Source organism: Rutilus rutilus (genome assembly GCF_951802725.1).
Source record: "Rutilus rutilus genome assembly, chromosome: 23".
NCBI lineage: Eukaryota > Metazoa > Chordata > Actinopteri > Cypriniformes > Leuciscidae > Rutilus > Rutilus rutilus.
In genome coordinates, this window is record NC_140233.1 from 55001 (window position 1) to 80000 (window position 25000).

The window sequence follows — 25000 nt, forward strand, 5'->3', positions numbered from 1 at the left end:
CTGCCGCAAAACATACACACACGTGTTTCATCTGACTCGCTCATACCCCGGAAACGAACACTCCCAAAAAACCCGCCCCTCGACGCATGTCATTGGCTTATAGCGTTGTCAATCATACCACACCGCAAATCAGATTACACGATTAGATATGACAGCGCCAGAAACACATATATAGCATTATTAGTATTCAACTACAGTGGCATTACCATACAAGCGATCATTTTAAAAATATATATATTTTTTTTTAATAAAATAACACACATATTTAATACACATAAAATTGATTTTGCACTCAAATATGTAAATCTAATTGCTGATGGGGAAAGCTAGTTGTGAATGTTAATTAGATTATCCTGATGTTGCTTGGTAACATTATGTCCAATTATTTGCAGAAGTATATTTGAATATTAGAATATATTTGTTTAAGTTAACGCCCACTTACCAGCTCGTCTTTCTTTCATCCAATCAATCAGTGAGGCGTCTCGATGATGCATTATTAATACTCATGAGCGCGATGGCCTGTGCGCGGCCCCGTCGGTGCGTGAGCGCGCGTCGGCAGCGGTGACGCGCAGGAGAGAGATCCCGGCTTGAGGAACATCATCATGAGCTCTAGAAAGGGTGAGAAACATCAATCCCCTATCTAGTACACACTACACTCCCGTCAGCACTCATGTCACTCATACACACACAGACAGAGCTGTAGTGTGTGAGCGGTGCATCTGTCACTGATGTGTGTGTGTGTTCTGTCACTGATGTGTGTGTGTCTTCTGTCGGTTCGGTTCTTCGGTTCTCCGGTTCTCCGGTTCTCCAGTGTTGGCCATTCAAGCGCGGAAGAGGAGGCCGAGAGGAAAGAAGGATAAGACGGGTCAGCATCGCAGGTGAGGAGGGCGTGTGTGTGTGTGTGTGTGTGCGCGCGCGCGCGTGCGCTCGTGAAGCGAGGTCAGTTACTAATGGCAACGGCGCGGGCACTTCCTCGTGTTTACTGCCACTGCTGTTACGAAACCGTGTTGACAATTATCACCAGTTAATGAGGGCAAATCCTTTCCATACATTTCCATAAATATCACCATTCACCATCATAATCATCAGTATGTATCAGCAGCAACAGCTGTGTGTGTGTATGTGTATGAGAGAGAGAGAGAGAGAGAGAATGTGTGTGTGTGTGTGTGTGAGAGAGAGAGAATCAGCCTCTGTGGTGCTGCGCTGTTTGTCTACATGCACACCATGGCAATTTAAAATCTTAAACATCTCGCCCGTTGTAACTGCCATCGTTAATGCAGCAGAGAAACTATGCTTTGGACATTGGTACTGAACATGTGCCTAGTTGCAGCATTAAGATCGGCCTTTAAACAAGCCTTGTCCAGCGGTCGCATTTACAAACAACAGCAACGAACACATGATCCAGTCCCGCAAACATCACTGGGCGGTGAAGATGTCCCTTTCGATTTTAACAACTATGCGCGCCGACTAGAATGTCATGAATGGAAAAAGTTCGAGATCCACGAGAGACACTTCAGGAAGTCATTGGATATCAAACTACTTCAAGAAAGAACTTACTTTGTCTGCTCTGGTGACCCGGCGAAATGGAGTAAAGTCGTATCCATCCTTTTCGGAGTATTCTTCCAGGACGGAATATTTCGAATGAGGCGTGCCAACGGGAAAGAGTTTGCATTACCACTTCTGAAATACGTGTCACGCATTCTAAAAAAGTTCCCCTTGAGTGATAAACATCCAGCGGAATTAACGTCGGTCTCCATTACTTCCTGGATTGAGAAACAGCTGATCTTCGTGAGAGACGTCATCCAGCCGTCGCTCGGTAGAGGGAGAACTGAGGAGCGCCGCGAACAGCCGCGGACAGTAAGTGGAGAGAAACTATCACACTTATGGCAGCACCACAGGTCCAAAGCTATTGAGATTATTCTTAATAATAGCACATTTCCTTCCCCTCCACCTATTATTAATGACACCAGTAATGTGCATAAGTATTACATGGCCAAATGCCAATCACTCCCGTCTCATACATTGGCCACGCCCCCTTGGTCCACCAACAGAGAAACAACTGCTCTAGTTTATTACCCATCTACTGCTCACTTTACTTTTGACGAAGTAGACAAAGTTGTGTCCCACTTGCCAAATAACAAAGCTTGTGGATATGATGGGGTAAAATATGAGACCCTAAAAGCCACAAAATCCTGGTCTACCCATATACTCACCTGTATATTTAACATCTGTTTGATTAATGGGAAAGTACCAGATTCATGGAAGGGGGCCCTTGTCCATAGAATACCAAAGAAAGATAATATCCCAAGTGATCCATCTACATGGAGAGACATATCTCTCCTCCCCACTGTTTACAAGGTGTTTATGAAATGCCTGCTTGCCCGAATCCTCCCATGGCTTGTGGATGCAGGCATTCTTTCACCCAAACAGAAAGCCTATATAGACAGACAGGGTATGAACGAACATGTGTTTTGCCTGAAAACTGGAATTGATGATTTTAAACATGAATCATGTAAACTCTATACCGTATTCCTGGACTTCAGAGATGCTTTTGGGACATTATCTCATAAATTGTTGATTAACTCATTAGAGGAGATCCATCTACCTCAGCCCTTTGTGGACATCATAATGGACGTGTATAGGGGATCTTTTTTGCAAGTTATCTGTGGTAAACAACTCACAGAGCCTATACCTCTTAAGGTGGGGATTAAAACAGGCTGCCCCTGGAGTGCTGTTAACTTCATCCTGGCCATCAACCAGTGGATGAAATTTACATTTACATTTAGTCATTTAGCAGACGCTTTTATCCAAAGCGACTTACAAATTAGGACTAAATAAAGCGAGTCATCATGAAGAGGCAAAAACAACAACAACGCAAGAAGTGCTCAGAATACAAAGTTCAGGCATTATTCAGAGTAGCATAAGTCTGATAAGTGATGTTTCAAAGGAATTTTTTTTTTTTTTTGAGGTTAAGTGCTCACGGAAGAGATGGGTTTTCAGCTGTTTTTTGAATGTTGCCAGTGATTCTGCATTCCGGATGAGGCCGGGGAGAGCGTTCCACCAGCATGGAGCTGTGAATGAGAATGTTCTGGAAAGTGATTTTGTGGCTCTCTGTGATGGAACCACGAGACGTCGCTCGTTGATCGATCGTAGGCGTCTGGTAGGGATGTAGACTCGTAGGAGTGAGTGAAAGTAGGAGGGAGCTGAGCCTGTGATAGATCTGTAAGCAAGCGTCAATGCCTTGAATTTGATGCGAGCAGCGAGAGGTAGCCAGTGCAGAGAGATGAACAGAGGAGTGACGTGGGCCCTCTTGGGCTCGTTGAAGACAAGACGAGCTGCAGCATTTTGGATCATCTGTAGAGGTTTTGTTGCACATGCTGGAAGTCCGGCCAAAAGAGCATTACAGTAGTCAAGCCTAGAGATGACCAGGGCCTGGACGAGAAGTTGTGTTGCATGCTCAGTTAGGAAAGGCCTGATCTTCCTGATGTTGTGCAGTGCAAACCTGCATGATCGAGCTGTCTTTGAAATGTGATCTGTGAAGGACAGCTGGTCATCAAGCGTTACTCCGAGATTTCTGACCGACCTTGATGGGGTGATTGATGATGACTCTAGCTGGATGGTGAAGTCGTGTTGTATAGACGGATTGGCAGGGAGGATGAGAAGCTCAGTCTTTGCCAGGTTGAGCTGCAGGTGATGTTCCTTCATCCAAGTGGAGATGTCCGCCAGACAGCTTGAGACCCGTGCAGCTACTGTGGGATCATCTGGTTGAAACGAGAGGAAGAGCTGTGTGTCATCAGCATAGCAGTGGTAGGAGAAGCCGTGTGCCTGTATGATGTGTCCCAGTGATGTAGTGTAGATGGAGAAGAGGAGGGGACCAAGAACTGAACCCTGGGGAACCCCTGTGGTCAGTTGATGTGCTCTGGATACCTCGCCTCTCCATGCGACTTTGAAGGACCTACCTGTGAGATAGGACTCAAACCAGTGGAGTGAAGTTCCTGTGATGCCCAGTGATGAGAGGCTGGACATAAGGATCTGATGATTCACAGTGTCGAAGGCAGCAGACAGATCCAGGAGAATGAGGACTGAGGACTTGGAAGCAGCTTTAGCGATCCGTAGGGCTTCTGTGACTGACAGTAATGCAGTTTCTGTTGAATGCCCTTTCTTGAAGCCAGATTGGTTGACATCCAGCTGGTTGTTTAGAGACAAAAAGGATGTTATTTGGTTGAAAACAGCTCTTTCAAGTGTCTTTGCAATGAATGGTAGGAGAGAGATAGGTCTGTAATTCTCTACAGATGATGTGTTTAGTGTTGGTTTTTTAAGCAGTGGAGTGACCCGAGCCTGCTTGAATGCTGTAGGGAAGGTGCCAGTATGGAGGGATGAGTTGATTATGTGTGTGAGTGATGGTAGAAATGGATCTGCCAGTGCGCACCACCACATACCAGATCCCCAAACCCTGTCCAGGGGTACGCTGACGATGTTGAGGTGTCCTCCAGGGACGAGAACATCATTCAAAATATGCTGGCCAGAACGGATGAATTTCTACAGTGGTCCAAGCTGGAAGTGAAACACACCAAATGTGCAGCATTTTATGAACGGCGAAGCGGTGGAAACCGCTGGTACAAATCTAAATCTGACAAACCCCCCTCCTTTACAATAATGGGACAGCCTATCAGGGTCTACTCTCGTCATGAAACATACACCTATCTTGGCCATAAATTCAACATCGCAGGTGAGTGGGGTGAACAGGTACAGGAGTTATCCTGTGCCTTTAAGAACAGGATCGATCTGATCGACTCCTCCCCCCTACCTGTAGCCATGAAGCTGGAGGCCATTAGAGAAGTAGCTCTGGCAAAGATACAACACCTCTTTGCGAACATTCATATTCCACAAAATGTCCTACGGGACATGAATAATAAAACAGTTGAGGCCGTCAGGAAATGGCTGGGACTGAATTCACATTCCACCAGGGATATAATCTTCCTCACACTCAAGGAAGGGGGTCTGGGGGTCCCAAATGTGGAATGGACTTACTCCACTACAAGACTAACTCACCTCATCAGCATGCTTAACAACGATGATGCTGCGGTCAGAGAGCTAGCCAGAGCTTCCCTCCTATTGGACCTCAGGAAGAGAAAGGTCCCTTTGGCCACAGGCAACCAAGACAGCTTCCTAGGCTTCAGGAGGAAAAATAACGGTAAACTGGACACACACGCCGCAGGTTTCGGAGTTCGTTCAGACTGGCCGGACCTAAACGACCTGTGCAATAGACTGGCAGTTAAAATACAGTGGTCACAAAGCAACACACACACTGCACCAGAGGTGTCTGACGCAGTGGTCACAGACCCATCTGTTACTGTGGAGGCCACAGTCTGTCACAATGAGACACAACACACACTACAGAGCACAACAGCTAGAAGATCTTTACTGAACATCAAACAGATGGATACAAAACAACACTGGACTGGACTAAGAATGCAGGGAAAGTTGGCATGTCTTGGCTTTGCTGATCACTCTACCTCTCACTCTATGTACAGAAAAGCTGCAGTAGGGGAGGATATTCTCTGCTTCACTGTCAAGGCCAGATTACAGGTGTTACCAACTAGATACAACCTAGCATTATGGTACCCTGAAAAGTACTATCCACACTGTATAATGCATTCTAACTCTGATCACTTTGAATCAGTTGCTCACATTGTAAATGGCTGTAATATGTACAAAGGGTTATACACAGCACGTCATGACCGTATTGTAGATCTTATTGCTAGTTCTGTTCAAGACATATTTCCAAAAAGTATGCCTATGTATAAACACTCACGAGTAATACCAGACTGGTTCAACAGCTCTGAAGATGTGTTTTGTAACATCCCTAACACTCCTGATGTTGTGCTCGTGGATACAGATAGAAAGGAGGTGCTAGTCCTTGAAATAGGTTGTGTTTATGATCTGTATATGGACATAGCCTTTCTTGAAAAAATGACTAAATACCAACCCCTCCTTGCAAAGATCAGTGGTCTAGGATATGCATGTAAGTTCGTGGCATTGATATTTGGCAGCCTGGGACATGTCCACAAATTGACTGTTAGTGGACTAAGACTGGCAGGGCTTCCAAAAGGAAAATCTAAACAGCTGGCAAAATTCTGCTCTATATCAGCTGTGATAGGCAGTCTTGCTGTGTGGCGTAAGTGATGTTTTATGTACCCTTGAGTGTCAAAGCTGTGTTATCTCTGAGAATATTTGAATCCTTTCTGTAAGAAATTTGATTGGTGGATTCAAATAAAGAAATCAAATGTGTGTGTGTGTGTGTGTGTGTGTGTGAGAGAGAGAGAGAGAGAGAGAGAGTAAGAGAGAGAGAGGTGTGTGTGTGTGTGTGTGTGTGTGTGTGTGTGTGTGTGGTTGCCTTCCATCATGTTTGTCTGTGTCACTGTTATAGTTGTGTGTCTATTATACACACCAGTTGTTGGAACAAGGGTTTGTTCAAGTTGTATCTGTAGAATTTATAGACAGAAACTGTACCTGACCATCTTTATTTATTTCTGGTGTCCTTTTTATCTACCACAAGTTTTTCAGTTAACATAGGCGCTCCCCGCCTCACAGTGGTGTGCCCCAGGGATCGGTCCTGGCACCCCTGTTGTTCTCTCTGTATAGGTTACCCCTGGGAACCATCATGAGTAGATAAGCTGTGTCTTACCACTGCTACGCAGATGACACCCAAATCTACAGACCTATAAAACACAAAGATAGCCAAGCATTTGAGAGATTAGATGCATGTCTTCATCAACTTAAACTGTGGTTTACAAATAATTTCATGTTATTGAATGATAATAAAACCCAAATCATTGTATTTGGTCCAAATGAGCTCTTAGGGACCCTCACACCACACCTCACAGCCAACGTTAAAAACTTGGGTTTTTATCTTGATAGTAGTCTTAAATTAAACAAATGAATAGCACAGCTAGCGCTAGTAATCAAGCCCCTTAATATCTCTCTGACTTAATCGTGAATCACAACCCACCCAGATCACAGGTCTGGTGATCAACATCTTCTGTCTGTCCCTCGATCTCGCTTACACTGCAGAGGTGATACAGCGGGTTAACGACTAACTAATGCCTAGTTCACACTACATGATTTTAAGCCCGATTTAAGCTCGATTTGCAAGTTAACGAGCTCGCCGACAGGTCAGGCTGTAATCGCGTGCAAATCTGCGGGTGATCCGCGCTCGCCAATCTTTGAGTGTGAAATACTTAACGACGCATCAAAACCCCTCGCTGACACATCGCCGACGCGTCGCCGACGCCAGAAAAATATCTAGCATGCCAAATATCTGGAATTGTCGGCCGACTCGATAGCCTGTGGTGTCACGTGTCGCGACGAGCAACAGCCAATGATCATCTTGTTATGATATTACAAAAGCCCTTTGTATTTGTAACCATCGTTGCCAAACCACAACAGGCAGCTGCTTTTTCATTATAATGTTTTACTCACTTCCAAATCTCTATCTGACAGACAATCCCTGCTGCCCGCGTGTGCTTATCCATCCGTTCACCCATATTCTTTTTTTTCTTTTCTTTTTTTTCTTTCGGGGTTCTAAACAGATCATTGCACAAACAATATAGGCCTATATATAGGCCTATATATATATAGGCTATATTCAGGTGTATATATATATATATATGGGGTGTGCGTGTGCCGGTTTCAGAATTGGTGTGACGGTTATGACGTGAGTCAAATGACATAACTCATCGGTTATTATATTGCCGATTTCCTTTTTATTTTATAAATAGGCCTACATGCAATTGGTTGATGAAACATTTATTAAAATTAAGATACAATTTGTACAAAACGAAATTCGTTTTAAATAAATTATTTCTACAAAGCAAAGTGGTAAAAATCATGTCTCACGATTTACAAAACAAAACTTCATTAAGTGGTAAAAACCCAATATAGCATCTTATGATCCTATCTTTTATTACAATTGTTTTTGAGCTAAAATGTAATACACATCATATATACACACTGTATATGTTTCTTTTATCAAACATGTTTGGGGCCAGTCAAGGGGTAATTAAACTGCACGATCAGTTATCGGTAATGATATTGTTTATTATTGCAAATGTTTATTGCTAATGTTTATTATTGGAAATGTTTTTCATTTGTTTAATAAATCTCATAATGATGGCACATCACTATATCATAGTCATAGCTTTTATTTCTATCTCAAATGATTGAAAGAATCAATTACAGTTGGAAACGTATAGACCAATAATAACACAGACTGTCAACAATTGTTTTTAATTAGTATTTAAACATTCTCTATAATAGAAAAGATAGAAATTTAAAAATATTTTAATAACACGTTTTTTTGCGGTTATAGAGTTCTAATGACGGTGCTCAACTATATATATATATATATACCAACAATTTTGTCCCGCCGTCCATTTGCCATTGGAATGCGCCAAGACTTGTTGTCAGCTCCTGTAGTGTGTAAGCCCCTGTTGCAGAAGATTTACGTAGTGTCACATAGTCTGAACACCACAACGACTTCAAGACTCCAGAGCAAGTCATGTAGTCTGAACAGCACAGCGATCTGCCGACGTTTAAAGTTGTGTAGTGTGAACTAGGCATAAGCCTAACCTGGTCCTCGGCTGTGGAATAACCTAACCCTACATGTTAGAACTGCTTCTACACTAGCTGAATGTAAATATATGCTTAAAACTCATCTTTTCTCTTGTGCATTCAATTCTTTGTAATTCTACTGCGTTTCTTGTCTTCATTTTTATTTTTATTTTTTTATCCATTTTTGCCTTTTCTGATTTTCTTTGATGTACAGCATTTTGGCCAACCAAGGTTGATTTTAAATGTGCTTTATAAATGAAATTTGATTTGGTGTGTGTGTGTGTGTGTGTGTGTGTGCGAGAGAGAGAGAGAGAGAGAGAGAGCGAGAGTGAGTGTGTGTTCAGTGTGTGCTGCTTCAGGCCAGCAGGTGGCACCGATCACACATGATCAGGACACTGCAGCAGAAGTTAACACACACACACAGGGTGCTTCTCAATTCTTATTTTTGCATCCTCGTTTCCTTTCCTCGCTTCCTTTCCTCGAGTCTCAGCTCCACCCCTGTAGGATGCTAGGAAAGAAAATGAGGATGGAGGAATCGAATGAAAGCTTTTTTTTATACATTGGAATACTTGATCACTCGAGCGTCACTTCACAGCGTCATCAGCAGCGCTCAAAGGATCTGCCCTTATGTTGTGTTAGTTTGGTTATTTAAGAAATTCATAATAAATAATTATAAAGCAACATACCCTGTTGAAATATGTGAGATGTATGGTGTATATAAACTGCAAAGGTAAATTATAAATTAAAATGATTGTGACCGATGTGAAGGGGGAGGAGAACTGATACGATCCTCACTCCTCTATCCTCACTCCTCGATCCTCGCCTCCTCGATCCTTGCTTCCTCACTCCTCGATCCTCGCCTCCTCGATCCTCACTCCTCGATCCTCACCTCCTCGATCCTAACTCTTCGATCCTCGCCTCCTCGATCCTCACTCCTTGCTCCTCTATCCTCACTCCTCGCTCCTCGATCCTCACTCCTCGATCCTCGCCTCCTCAGTCCTCACCTCCTCGATCCTCGCTCCTCGCTCCTCGATCCTCGCCTCCTCAGTCCTCACCTCCTCGATCCTCACCTCCTCAGTCCTCACCTCCTCGATCCTCACTCCTCGATCCTCGCTCCTCGCCTCCTCAGTCCTCACCTCCTCGATCCTCACTCCTCGATCCTCGCCTCCTCAGTCCTCGCCTCCTCAGTCCTCGCCTCCTCGATCCTCACTCCTCGATCCTCGCCTCCTCAGTCCTCGCCTCCTTGATCCTCGCCTCCTCGATCCTCACTCCTCGATCCTCGCCTCCTCAGTCCTCACCTCCTCGATCCTCACTCCTTGATCCTCACTTAGAGAATTGAGATGTCCTTCAAGATGGCTGAGCTCGATCGGTTTCCGGGTCATAGGATGGAGGACACAGGAGAGAGAAGACGAGGAGAGCTATTGAGAAGCACCCACAGATCCTACACACACTCACACTCACTCACTCTCTCTCTCTCTCTCTCTCTCTCTCTCTCTCTCTCTCTCTCTCTGTGTGTGTGTGTGTGGGTGAGTGTGTGTGTGTGTGTGTAAGTAGGCCATGTAAAGATAGCCTCTTCAAGCAGCCTCGATTCTGACCCCTAAAACATCAGTGAGAAACAGAGAGTCGCATCATTCTCTCTCCTTCCTCGTTTCTGCTGTTCTTCAGCTAATCACAGTCTGCTGGTTGCCGTGGTGATCAGGCCAGTGTCGTCCAGCCTGTTGTGTTGCACGTCATAGGAAATGCAGTGGATCCTCTGACATCTCTGACAGTGTGTATGTGAGAGAGAGAGTGTGTGTGAGTTAAACCAAATGTCCCCACAAAATAGTAAATCCTGAGATCACCTCCAGCAGTGTCCACAGGGGGAATGGGTTAATAATGATGTTTTTATTGAGAATCTAAGAGTGCAGTAAGTGTTCTGTGATGTGAGAGAGAGTGTGTGTGAAGTGTTCTGTGATGAGTAGGGTTAGTAGGGGGCCAAGATGGCGCCTGTGTAAGTCATGTTGTTAGTTGCTCTTAAACTTTAATGTGTAATTCTTGACCTAACGTGTCCTCATGTGAGTGCAAACAGTATTTTATATAATTTGACAAATTCAAGAACCCTTATTACTGGATTTTATTTTTTTTAATTTTTTTTCGAGGATGATGCATTTTCACATTTCACATTTCAACTTTTTTGGATCTAGCATGCTAACTGAGAAGTGGCTGCTCTTTCTATCGATCATAATAATTCGCTTTTGTCACAAATCTAATTTCCTCCACGTTTCGCAACAAATGGAAGACGCTTTAGCAGTGAAACGCGTGCATGATTACGCACAGACACCTGTCGAGGGAGAAAAGGTCGCTGCTACAACATCTCTACCTGATACCCCTACCAAGAGTCCACAGTCGAAGATGCGACGACACACTACAGAGCCATCAAATGCTGTTCTTTTGGAATCTATAGAGAAGCTAGGGAAAAAACAAGACGATTTAGATTTTTGAGAAATTGAAAATTATGAAATTGAAAACTCTGTCTCGTGTCTCGAGCCGCATCGCTGATCTCGGAGTTAAAATGGACACGATCTCCGGCAAGGCCACTCGTGAATCAAGCTAGACCTGAAGGTAAACGTGCTGGGTGTCAGGGTTCAGTTGCCGTCATCGACGGGAAGAAAGTCACAGTGGACAATATGTAGTGACTCTTAAGCGGCGGTTACAATTCGTAGCAAGGTTTGTCATCCTCTTGGAACTTGTTTTTGGTTAGGGTTCCAGCTAGAAATATGAAAAACTGGTTCATAATACAGTGAGGAGGTTTGGGCTAGTGTTGTGATCTTTCATCGTATCTTAATCCATAAAGAATCTCTTGTTTTATTTGCTAAACAATTTATTTTTTGTTATACATTCTTGTTTATTGTTTTATGTCAATTAAGTTGACTTGTTTTTCACTTAATGTTAGGGGAATCAGAGACTTAACCAAACGCAAAGCTTTATTTCTATTTTGTAAATTGAAAAGCAGAGATGTCTATTTTTTGCAACAAACGCATTCAAACTTGAAAGACAAAATGTTTTGGTCCAATCAATGGGGGAGTAAAATCTTTTATTGTCATGGTTCCAATAATTCTGCTGGGGTTATGATTTTATTTAATCAACCATTTAAAAATACTGTACTTGAATCACATCAAGTGAAGGCAGATGGTTAATTATCGTTAGTCAGGGTTCTGGAAATGAAATACTTCTCTGTTACATTCTACTTACTGTTTGGGTATTAAAGGTGCAATGTGTGATATTTCTGAGGATCTATTGACAGAAATGCAATATAAGATCCATAACTATGTTTTCAGTGGTGTATAAAGACCTTACTTAATGAACCGTTATGTTTTTATTACCTTAGAATGAGTCATTTATATGTACATAACCGCGGCCACCCCTTCTATGAAGGTCGCCATATCGTGACGTCATGTTTCTACCGTAGCCGACAGCGAACAGACAGCGCTACAGAGCGCGTTTCATCACTAACTTGAATAAGAAGCAGCAGAAAAAGACGCGGCTTCCTACGTCGGCCACCGTAGCCTCTCATTCGAGTTTGAAATTTCAAGGAAAGGCCGCGAATTATTGACCGATTGCAATTCGCAAATCTCACCACTAGATGCCGCTAAAAATCACACACTGCACCTTTAAAGACATAACTGATTCTTTAAAAAAAAAAACGAATATTTCTCAAACCTTAAATTGTGAATTGTTTAAATATGAGTGTCGAAAATGTTCTATTAAATTTAGCAAAGATCTTTCCAAATCAAAGGGTTTACAATATGAATCCTTATTGAAAGAAATCAACCGTATTGCTTGTCTTGCCTCTCCAGATGAGGCAGAGAAAGAAAGTTTATTCTTGTTAAGAGAGAAATTAGACACTTTTTATATGGAAAAGGTGGTCACCCCTTTTATATGGTCACCCCTTTGTGTTAGTTAGGGCCAGAGTCGAATGGCCAGAAGCCGGGGAACAAAACTCAGCATATTTTTTCAATTTGGAATAAAAAACAAGCCGAACTTAAACAAATGTCCTCTTTGTATATCGATGACACTGTTGTATCAGATAACAAAAGAATTTCAAAATTTGTTTCAGACTTTTATCAAAAACTATATACATCATCTTTTAACCCTAATTCCAGTGCTTTATTTTTTTAGTAAGATACAACCCTTCCTTCAATGTGTAAGTATAAATAACACAAACCTGTGTGAAGAGGAGATGCCATTAAATGAATTAGATAATAGCATTAAAAAAACTCCTTTTAACAAAAGCCCAGGACCTGATGGTTTGCCTTTTGAGTTTTACAGAGTTTTTTGGGAAGATATTAGAGTTTATTTTGAATGTGTTTAATGAGTGTACAACAAATGGAGAACTTACAGAATCTATGAAACAGGGAGTTATTACACTAATTCCTAAACCTAATAAAGACGTGTTGCTCTTAGATAACCGGCGCCCTACTTAACTCAGATTACAAATTAGTATTGTCGTTGTATGCTAATAGGTTAAAACCATGTTTGGAGGAAATCATTTCTGTCACCCAGTCTGGATTTATGAAAGGAAGACATATTTCAAATAACATCAGACTGGTGTTAGATCTTCTAGATTATTCATATAAATGAGGTAAACTGGTAAATGATGAAGCTCTTATTTTGTTTTTAGATTTTTATAAGGCTTTTGATACCGTGGAGCACAATTTCATGTATCAAGCTCTACGTCAGTTTGGTTTTGGCCCAACTTTTACTAATATGATCCACACATTTTATAACAATATCTCAAGTAGTGTTTCTTTACTGGGCGGTTCATCCTCTCGTTCCGTTATCCAGAGGCATTAGACAGGGATGCCCTATTTCCCGTTTTTTATTTTTATTAGTATCTGAAACTTTACATCTTTACACTGTTCATTGCTCTCAAATGAAATTTAGGTGATTTCACTTGAACTATTAGTCAACTCGCTGATGATTTCTATTAAGGATAACATTTTTTAGAATATTTATATTAGAAAAATATTAACTACAGAAAAAGCATTTCACCTAAGGCACTGATGAAATGTAAACAGGATTTTCATTCCCTACTTTTTCAGAATCTGTGCTCAGATATTAATAAATATGTAATCCTAATAAATCAAAGAAACTCACTTAGATAATAATAGATAATAAATAAACTCACTAATAAATAGAATCCATGTAATGATTTTATCAGTAAGTTTAAAGAAGGGGTTTCTCCATTATGTTGTTTTTGTGAAGAGGAAACAGAAACAATTGTACATTTATTTTTTAGTCATTTTTTGGTCCAAAGTTTCTATGTTTATTTTTGAGGTGTTTTGCAAATTTGTCACTCGAGTGTTTTGTATATCTCTGTATTTCCCTATTGTTATTGCAAAAAAAGGGGTTTAGCAGCTACTGCCATCTAGTGGCGTGTGTGTGTGTGTGTGTGTGGCAGCAGGTTTTCTCAGACAGTGTGTGTGTGTGTGTGTGTGTGTGTGGATCCAACAAGGCTAAACCGCCAGAAGGAAAGTCTTAAAATCTAAATGAATCAAATGAGATTGACTCAGAAAAGACTCAATGAATGAACGTGTCACATGATCCACAGACGCACATCTTCTTTGTTGCATGCGCAAGTTATGATACACTAACACAAAAGAAAACAAAAATGTCTGAATTTGTACAAATTGCTGCACATTCATTTAATTCAGAATTTTGCACACGCAAGGATGGCATTTGGGTGTAGATAGTCAACTCACCTTCATTTATTCAGCGCTTTAATAATATAGATGTTTCACAGCAGCTTTACAGTGATAACAGGAGATTACAGTAACAGAGATTGTTTAGGCTTTACAGCAGCTCTAGAATAAAGTTATTGTCCAGATAAAGTTAGTTTTAATTGATTCACTTCCGTTGTATTGCAGCGATCATTAGTTATTAACTTAGGGGCCGCTAACACGACTAACAGAAAACCCCAAAACGTGCTCCGGATGTTCATTCGCACAACAACAGTGTTTGTTGCTTGAGAACGCAAACCTTGAAACAGGTTCCAAGGTGCAAGTTTTAAAAAAAATTGAAACAATTGGGGAGGGTGCAGGTCCTTCATCAGATCTGGATCCGGCGGACTGCGGTAAACTTCGGGATAAACAGAGAGACTAATATTAGCGTAGACGCCATTCTTCTTATGATGTAGCGAGTACATCAAGATTTATGGGAAGTGTTCCCAGTTCCAGGCCAGCTGATCTAAACTATGCAGCCTAACATTGAATTATAGAAGTGTATAATGTATTATGTGTATGCTAGGTCAAAGAGATGTGTCTTTAATCTAGCTTTAATGTTAGGAAGACTGTTCCAGAGTTTTGGTGCTGAATAGGAGAAGGATCTACTGCCAGCAGTCGATTTAGATATTCTAGGTATTATCAACTGGTCGGAATTTTGAGATCGCAGTAGACGTGAAGGACTATAATGTGTTAAGAGCTCGCTCAAGCACTGCGGAGCTAAACCATTTAGTGCTTTGTAAGTAATCAGCAATATTTTAAAATTTATATGATGTTTAAAAGGGAGCCAATGTAGTGTTGACAGAAACCGGGCTAATATGGTCATACTTCCTGGTTCTGGTAAGAACTCGAGCTGCTGCGTTTTGGACCAGCTGTAGTTTGTTTATTAAGCGTGCAGGGCAACCACCCAGTAGAGCATTACAGTAATCTAGCCTTGAGCTCATGAACGCATGAACTAACTGTTCCGCATTTGAAATATTTTTAAGATGGAAAAATGCGGTTTTACAGACACTAGACACGTGACTTTCAAATGAAAGATTGGTATCAAAGAGCACACACACACACACACACACACACACACAGGTTCCTAACCGACGACGAAGACTTAACAGAGCAGCCATCAAGTGTTAGACAGTATTCTAGGTTATTACATGCAGATGTTTTAGGTCTAATAATTAGAATCTCTTTTTTTTTTTTTTTCAGAAGTAGTAGGAAATTTCTAGTCATCCAGTTTTTTATATCCGCTATGCATTGCCTTAATTTAGTGAATTGGTAAGTTTCGTTAGGTTTTGAAGAAATATAGAGCTGAGTATCATCAGCATAACAGTGAAAGCTAATGCCATGTTTCCTAATGATATCTCCTAATGGCAGCATGTACAGAGTGAACAGCAGCGGTCCTAGTACTGAGCCTTGTGGTACGCCATACTGAACTTGTGATCGATGAGACATCTCTTCATTTACTGCTACAAACTGATAACGGTCAGATATGATTTAATAACATAATTTTCGAGTCTATTTAAAAGAATGTTGTGGTACAACCACGATCAGATGATAAGAGTAAATCATTTGTGACTCTAACGAGAGCTGTCTCAGTACGACAGAAAGAGAGAGAGACAGACAGACAGACAGACAGAAAGAGAGAGAGAGAGACAGACAGACCGAAAGAGAGAGAGACAGACAGTCAGATAGACAGACAGACAGACAGACAGGAAGAAAGAGAGAGAGAGAGAGAGACAGACAGACCGAAAGAGAGAGAGACAGACAGTCAGATAGACAGACAGACAGACAGACAGGAAGAAAGAGAGACAGACAGACAGATAGACAGACAGACAGACAGAAAGAGAGACAGACGGACAGATAGACAGACAGAAAGAAAGAGAGACAGACAGACAGACAGGAAGAAAGAGAGACAGACAGACAGATAGACAGGAAGAGAGACAGACAGACAGAAAGAAAGAAAGAGAGACAGACAGACAGATAGACAGGAAGAGAGACAGACAGACAGAAAGAAAGAAAGAGAGACAGACAGAAAGAAAGAGAGACAGACAGATAGACAGACAGGAAGAGAGACAGACAGACAGAAAGAAAGAAAGAGAGACAGACAGAAAGAAAGAGAGATAGACAGAAAGAAAGAAAGAGAGACAGAAAGAGAGACAGACAGATAGACAGACAGACAGAAAGAAAGACAGACAGACAGACAGACAGACAGACAGACAGACAGACAGAAAGAGAGACAGACAGACAGAAAGAAAGAGAGACAGAAAGAGAGACAGACAGATAGACAGACAGAAAGAAAGAGAGACAGATAGACAGACAGAAAGAAAGAGAGACAGACAGACAGATAGACAGGAAGAGAGACAGACAGACAGAAAGAAAGAAAGAGAGACAGAAAGAGATACAGACAGACAGATAGACAGGAAGAGAGACAGACAGACAGAAAGAGAGAGAGAGAGACAGACAGAAAGAAAGAAAGAGAGACAGACAGAAAGAAAGAGAGATAGACAGAAAGAGAGACAGACAGATAGACAGACAGGAAGAGAGACAGACAGACAGAAAGAAAGAAAGAGAGACAGACAGACAGAAAGAAAGAGAGATAGACAGAAAGAGATACAGACAGATAGACAGACAGAAAGAAAGAGAGACAGACAGACAGACAGACTGGTCACTGCTCTCTCTCTCTCTCTCACCGAGAAACAACCTCATCTGCTGTAAAACACAGACGAGGGGAGAGAATGGAGAAAGGAAACCAGCAGCAGCTTCAGAATGAGAGAGCAGCTGTAAAATGGGGGAGAGAGAGAGAGCGTGCGGGCGAGCGAGAGAGCGTTGCCCTGAGATACAGGATGTCGTAACAGACGGAGCGCTGGACTGTGTGAGGGGAGCAGAGAGAGAGAGCGAGCGAGAGACACTGTGGTTTCCTCTCAGATCCCCCCGCCGCTGGCTCTCAGTGGTGTCGCCCGCTGCGCGCACAGATCTGTTATTGTGCAGCGCTGCAGAACACACAGACACACACAGTGTGTTGGAGCTGCGCTGTCATCGTCACTCAGGAAACGAGGGCGCTGGGGACGAGCGAGCGAGCGCAGGATAACAGCAGTCGGCCGGGGAAACAGGACTGAGACGGTCCTCTCGTCTCCGTCTCACAGCCTGTGTCCTCCATCCTCGAAGGAAGAGGAGAAGAGAGGAGGAGGACGAGCGCCCTCCCCTCGCTCACAGCAGAACGCTCCGGAAACACAGAGAGAGCGAGAGAGAAAGTGTTTTATTCGTCCCTGCTTCTGCTCCGGTCTTCTCTCGGGAGCGAGCGGCTTGCTCATGTCCGTCAACTCAGAAAAATCCTCTTCCCCAGAAAGGTATCGCGTCTCGCCACATCATCTACCTGTCTGTCCTCCATCTCTCTCTCTCTCTCTCTGTCCTCCATCTCATCCTCATCTCTCTCTCTCTACTGTCTTCTGTTGTGTGTTTGTGTTTGCCTGATATCAAATGCAAACACAGAGAAATGCTGTAATACATTTCATACAGTACACACACACACACGCACTCACACACACACACACACAAGGGTCTCAATTCTGCATGAGCTTATAGACACAGTATTTAGCGTTGAATCCACAGAGCATCACAGTGTCTGTCTGATATACGAGCCGGACTCCACTGATGCGATGTGGTTGGTGCTGTTTTCTTCTGTGCAGCTTCATCTTGCTCTGTGTGTCATCACTGCTGTTATATAGGCCATCACAACCAGATCCCAAACCCCCGAGCCATCCCTTCCTCGGTGCTTTCTTTATAAAGAATCACAACCAGATCACAAACCCCCGAGCCATCCCTTCCTCACTGCTTTCTTTATAAAGACAGAGAGAAATGTAGTACAGTTCACAGAGCCACACTTACATGCGTCTGAATCCAGTAAACACCCACATGTGCTGTGAGCGTCACATGACACGAGGACAGGTCAGTGTGGAGTCTCCGGAGGAACTGCTGGATCTGGGATTGTGGGATTGCGTGCCTGACGTGCCCTGAATGCAGTTCGGATGCTGTGTGTTCATGAGTGAGGAAGGTGTCATGATGTGTGATGTGAGTCTGACAGACAGTAGGTTAATGTTTCGCCTCTCGTCACCCTGCAGAACGACTGGGATCTCAGAGGATGTTTGTCTTCCCTGTATTATGTGAATCTTGAACTTGCAAATGTTTTCAGAGGTCATTAGAGTGAACATGAGCATCCGCTTCATCAGACCCATCACTGGAAGAAAACAAAACTAGAGTTTTTTTTGCATTTTGTGGAAAGAAAGCATTATTGCATACAGAAAGACCTTAAAACTGCTAGATCTGCTTATTTTTCAGCACTCTTAGAAGAAAACAAACAGTGGCCAAAAGAACGAGAAATAAAGATTCTACTTCTGAAGTTTCCAAACAGCACAGCAGTAATTACTTTTTTGAATGAACTTCTTTACTTACAAGATTGATAATATTAGAGCCACAACATTCTTTTAGAAAATTATGTTGGCGTTAGTGGAATTGCATTGGCATGGTTCAAATCATACTTATCTGACTGTTATCAGTTTGTAGTAATAAAGAAGAGATGTCATATCGATCACAAGTTCAGTATGGAGTACCACAAGGCTCAGTACTAGGACCGTTGCTGTTGCTTTAAAATATTGCTGATTACTTACAAAGCACTAAATGGTTTAGCTCCGCAGTGCTTGAGCGAGCTCTTAACGCATTATAGTCCTTCACGTCTATTGCGATCTCAAAATTCCGGCCAGTTGATAATACCTAGAATATCAAAATCGACTGCTGGCGGTAGATCCTTCTCCTATTTAGCACCACAACTCTGGAACAGTCTTCCTAACATTGTCTGGGAAGCAGACACACTGTGTCAAGTTAAATCTAGACTAAAAACACATCTCTTTGACCTAGCATACACATGACACATTATAGACTTCTACAATTCAATGTTAGGCTGCATAGATTACCGTATTTTCCAGACTTTAAGTCACACTTTTTTTTCATAGTTTGGCTGGTGCTGCGATTTATAGTCCGGTGCAACTTATATATCAAAATTAATTCATACTGACTGACTTGAACCAAGAGAAAACATACCGTCTACAGCCGCGAGAGTACAGATGCTGCTCCTCTAGCCTACCCCTGAAAAAATTAACTGAAAACAACTGAAAAACTGTTAACTGAAACATGAACCTGAAGACAACTGAGAAAGCCTGAACACAAACAAAATGTCCCCAAAATGAAAAAAATCTCCATGTTTTCGGTGCTGATGCGGTGGTGACGCGTTCATGTAACATGTAAGGGTGGCGCTGCCAATAAAACACCTAAAAGCTGTCACAAAGAACCAGCAAAAGTAATGATTATGAATATGTCAAATATAGCAGTGTCAGTGTCGGCTGCAAAGATGAAGTTGACGATGCTGACTCACGATCTTCGCAGTAGTGAACGTGCCGGAGAGAAATGCACATTTCATACGGATTTCATAAGCAGAGAACAGTCTGTTTTCTTTCGTTTTGAATTGAACTTGTTTAAAAGTAGACTTGTGAAAAAGCTGCTGTGAAAAGTAGACAAGCTTTCTATATATGTCTCAGGTCTGTGAGGCAAGTAGGCTACCTTATACGCTGAGTTTCGGTTCATTTATGAGACGAGCTCCAGTTCACGCGCCGGCGTCTCCGTGTCCTGATTATCTATTTTCTAATATATTTACTTCTTATTTATTAAATCCAGACAATTGGTTGATGGAACATTGATTAAAATTAAGATACAATTACAAATTACAAAACAAAATTAAATTTAAAGACAGGCTTTGTGCTTTCTGTTTGAGGTCTCTGTGACAGTTTTAAAGCAGTCTTTTACTGCCGCTTTCAGAGCGCTTAGATATTTGATATTTTTTATTTTATATATTATTTGCTCCTCTTCATGAAGCATTTTTTGACTGATGCGACGGGTCGACTTATAGTCCGGAAAATACAGTAGGTCAGCCGGAACCGGGAACACATCCCATAAATCCTGATGTACTCACTACATCATAAGAAGAATGGCGCCTACGCTAATATTAGTCTCTGCGCCTGGACACTCTCTCACACACACACACACACACACACCTCCAGATCTGGTGAATGACATGCATCTGGACACAACGACAACGCAGAAGTGTCACTAGTCTCTCCCCCGGGAAGGTTAGGCTAACCCTAACCCTAACCTTCCCTTTACCTCTGCACAGATAAAACATATTCAAAATGATTCCAGTTTGCATGGATCCGCGACAAAAAATTCTGTATTATGCTGCCAGACAAGTAATTTGGTGATGTCACTTTGTAAAGAAAGACTACGCACCTGCGCACATATATTTTCAAACTCACATACCTATAGACTGAACACATATGCATGCGTACGCCGTCAGCATTTTCACATATTCACGTTTTTGAAGTTTACGCGGAGATGATTACATTTTTCAAAATGTTTCAAAATTTGCACCTTGGAACCTGTTTCAAACTTTGCATTTTCGAGCACCAAACACTGTTGCCGTGTATGGGGTTAGAATTGTTGAATTATTCCAAATAAATAGATTAATATTCACAAATAAATGTAAAGAGATTCACAAAAATGTATTAAATTCACAAATAAAAAAAATTAAGATCCACAAATAAATGTAGACTTTCACAAAAATGTATAAAATTCACAAATACATAAAATGAGATTTGCAAATAAAAAAGAAATATTTACAAATGGTTTATTATTTTACAAACACAACTTTGCCTGGCATTTATTTGTGAACCGCTTTCTGTGCATTAGTAAATCCCCTCACGCATCTGTGGATACTGAAACACTTCTAGCGTCGACGTGCAGACAAATCCACAAATAAGTGGACTCCACCCACCGTTTACTCAAGCCAATCAGATAACGGCCACATTGAGCTGCCCAATCGTAGCACGTTCTCACTACAACCAATCACGTTTGGCTTTACACTCTGGGCGATCTTGCTCTGAAATAACTTTGCTCATTCATCATTCATCTGCATTTGCTCAAATAGGAAGTGTACGCATAAGGCCCATAAAATTGCTGCAGCAAAAGATGTTTAAAATTTGGATTTTGTTAGAATTAGACCATTAGACTGTGTGTCAAGCCAAGCCACAATTTTTATGAGCCTTGGAAAAAGCCAGAGAAACAGCGCTTTGTCTCTGTTATGGGAACAACGCGTTATGGAAGCATCACGTTATTCAAGATAGAACAGAAAAGCATCAATAAGTATACTATAAGTGACTAATGAATAACTGGGTTCAACCTCGTGATAAATACATGAGTTTGTGTTATAGGTGAGATTACTGTCACACAACAGCCAACAGCTTTTCCCACTTCTTCAGTCAAGGGGCCCTATCTCACACCCAGCGCAACTTACTTTGTACACGACGAATTCCTATTTCTCACCCGACGCACAGCGGACTTTTCCCTCCACAGACGCACGTCGGTAATTTAGGGAATGAACTTGCGCTCCCGGGGGCGGTTCAGCGAAAAGAGGAGGCGTGTTCCGGTGTTCCCTGGTGCTATTTTGCAGTTTCAGAAAACAATTCCGCCACTGACCAGGAGAAACCTCGTCTAAAGTCAGTGGCACGTTATTCAGATGCTGTTTTAAGGGCGCATGCTTGGCCATAATGTAGCGTGTGCACAACACACACACACTTAGCTTCTCTCATCTACACACAGACGCAAAAGTTGCCATTTTTGCAAACTATACATAATTACAAGGAAAAATATTCCACATGAGGGAAATCATTGTGGTGTCCATGAAGATGTGAAAGAATAGGCATAAATCTAGCTTACACATTTACCCAAATTATCATACGCCTGTTTAACCGAAGCTAATGTGTGTTTCTCCATCCCCAATGTCACTTCTCTGTGTTTTACGGCCCTGACGAGAACGTCGGTCTCCTCGGCTGTGAACCGCTCCTGGCGTGCGTCTGGCAAATCCGCCGTTATAATAGCAATCCGCCATGGAACAAGCGCGCCTGCTCTTAAAGGGAATGTGAGATGATGCTCTGATTGGTTTATTTCACGTTACGCCCAAACCACACCTATGAGTAATGAAGCGTCTTCAGACCATCACATTTTAGATTTGCGTCGGGTGCAAGAGTCATTTATCCCACCGGTATAATAGCAGCAGCGCCTGAGATCTGCCCACAAAGTTACTTGCGTCTCGCGTTTGATACTTGTGGTTTAGATTGTTAAAATAGGGCCCAGGAGCTTTAATGTCGCATATGATCAGCTCCGTGGATCTAACAATCTATAGAGCATTATAATTTATAAATAGTATTTAAATACCTGTATTACGATTCCTTTTGTTTGTAGAGAAGATATAGGGTTCTTTTTAAACGTGTGATAGGTTGTTGCATTCCAAGAGATATCATGCATTTAAAAGTGGAATATGCCGGTAGGCCTACAAACGATATGCATTTATTAATCGGTTAAAACACTTGATCACACAAATAATATTTCACATGAATCAGACTTAATAGTTTTTTATGGTAAAAGTTGCTTACAACATCTAAAGTAGGCTAAATGCATAGATGTATTTTTCAGCATTGCAAGATTTTTATTTGCAGCATCCAACCCCAGTACCCGCTGATGCTGAGGCTCGTACTGTTACATCGCGGGTGGTCATTTGGGCTCATGTTTGGTATTCTACATTTATTTAAGTCCTATAGCTATTTGTCACCGCTATTGTGCTTTAAAAGGCAAAATCATACGTTCTGTAATTTCTTACATTGTGTCTACCCCGTGCGAGGCTATCTACACTGGGCAAAGCGAATGTGCAAATCATTTGTCCTAATTGAGTGTAGTAGCCGCTACTTCAGAAGAAGAACGGGCATCCGTTTACTACCAATGAATCATCATGTCGCGCTGCGCCGCGTCCGGTATAGACACTGTATCACAAAATATGATTTTTCAAGTAGCCAGCACTAGTCAATAAGTACGATTATGCAGACATGTCTAAGAAAGCAGACATCACACACAGGGAAAAAGGTGTTAACATTTCAAACATGCTAGTTTTACATTATTTGAAACTGCTACGGCAGCAGTGAATAGATAATGAGGCACTATTTGCTTTGACGCGCTGTGTCGCGCCTCTTGATGGTGTTACTGTTCATGATGCTCGGGATCTGTGATGATCATAATTCCCTGAGTTTATCCTGATAGAAATATAAAGAGGCCTTAAACTCCAACAATCTTTTGAAAACAGAGTCTTCTTTTAACCAAACAAACAGTTCAGCTCAATTTGAACGAAGCGCCCAAAGATTGTTACTGCTCCTTTCAAGGGTGCAAGAATCAGTTCCCGCCCAGAGTGTAAAGCCAAACGTGATTGGTTGTAGTGAGAGCGTGCTACGATTGGGCAGCTCAATGTGGCCGTTATCTGATTGGCTTGAGTAAACGGTGGGTGGAGTCCACTTATTTGTGGATTTGTCTGCACGTCGACGCTAGAAGTGTTTCAGTATCCACAGATGCGTGAGGGGATTTACTAATGCACAGAAAGCGGTTCACAAATAAATGCCAGGCATAGTTGTGTTTGTAAAATAATAAACCATATGTAAATATTTCTTTTTTTATTTGCAAATCTCATTTTATTTATTAATGAATTTTATACATTTTTGTGAAAGTCTACATTTATTTGTGGATCTTAATTTTTTTATTTGTGAATTTAATAAATTTTTGTGAATCTCTTTACATTTATTTGTGGATCTTAATCTATTTATTTGGAATAATGCAACAATTCTAACCCCATACCGTGCGAATGAACGGCCAGAACACATTAAACAGCGGCCCCTGAGTTAATATCTAATGATCTTTGCAACAGAAGTGAATAATCTAACTTTATCTGGACAATAACTTTATTCTAGAGCTGCTGTAAAGCCGAAACAATCTCTGTTACTGTAATCTCCTATTATCACTGTAAAGCTGCTGTGAAACTCTATATTGTTAAAGCGCTGTATAAATGAAGGTGACTTGTTTATTTTGATAATTGTCAATGATTAAGGGTGTTTTCACACTTTCAGGGGTCTGAGCAGGTTCTCCTGAAGAGGACCTGTGTGAAAACACTCGGTGAAGATTTGTGACTGCTGTTTATAGAAGCATTGAGGCGTCTGAATCACTGAACCATCGCTATCATTTATATCAGCGTTATATTGACGTCTCTGCTATCTAGACATCAGGGTCTGCCACTGGAAAACATCTACTGACACACGTGGAACTGCTGAAATGACGAGAACATTGATAGTGTGTGAGTGTGAATTCTTGACTGCGTGTGAGTTGGTCATGAGATTCCTGGCGTCGCTCTCGTTCCCTGAACGCTCCACAGAGAGACACAGACAGAGAGAGTCAGAGAGAGAAGTTTAGCAGATATCCCTCTATCATTATGGATCACAGTTCCTCTCGCGCCAGCAGGACGTTTGGGTTAGCGCTCAGTGCACTGCGATTACGACATCGAGCCAAGCACAGGTAAAGTGTGTGTTTATCGCCTCTTATACATGAGATCTAACCACAGCTCATCTGAGCCAATCAGATTCACTCAGGCACATGACTAATCTGCATATTGGAATCTTAAAGGTACAGTAATAAAAACAGTCAGTTTAAGTGTGGGT

The 25000-nt window shown here is 41.9% G+C and overlaps 3 protein-coding genes across 6 annotated transcripts in view; 1 reads left to right on the forward strand and 2 right to left on the reverse strand.

Annotated features, from left to right (window-relative positions):
* The window catches only part of pus7 (pseudouridine synthase 7), a 30196-nt gene extending 30122 nt beyond the window's left edge, over positions 1 to 74 (reverse strand). The window contains exon 1 of one of the 2 annotated variants that reach the window (XM_084397115.1): positions 1 to 65. This exon is cut by the window's left edge and continues 196 nt beyond it. In XM_084397115.1, the coding sequence (XP_084253241.1) occupies positions 1 to 31 (31 nt within the window). In that variant the 5' untranslated portion in view covers positions 32 to 65. The other variant, XM_084397116.1, reaches the window with a different exon arrangement.
* A 2631-nt stretch (positions 75 to 2705) lies between these two features.
* On the reverse strand, positions 2706 to 4505 carry LOC311282768 (uncharacterized protein; the record flags this gene model as incomplete). Its single annotated transcript, XM_084396776.1, has 3 exons — positions 2706 to 3761; positions 3960 to 4245; positions 4440 to 4505. The coding sequence occupies 3 exons, from the start codon at positions 4503 to 4505 to the stop codon at positions 2911 to 2913; spliced, it is 1203 nt and encodes a 400-aa protein (XP_084252902.1). The 3' UTR covers positions 2706 to 2910.
* A 12505-nt stretch (positions 4506 to 17010) lies between these two features.
* Positions 17011 to 25000, forward strand: part of srpk2 (SRSF protein kinase 2) — a 31040-nt gene continuing 23050 nt past the window's right edge. The window contains exon 1 of one of the 3 annotated variants that reach the window (XM_084396688.1): positions 17011 to 17716. In XM_084396688.1, coding sequence (XP_084252814.1) covers positions 17679 to 17716 — 38 coding nt within the window. In that variant the 5' untranslated portion in view covers positions 17011 to 17678. The remainder of the gene's footprint in view (positions 17717 to 25000) is intronic. The other 2 variants (XM_084396689.1, XM_084396687.1) reach the window with 2 other exon arrangements.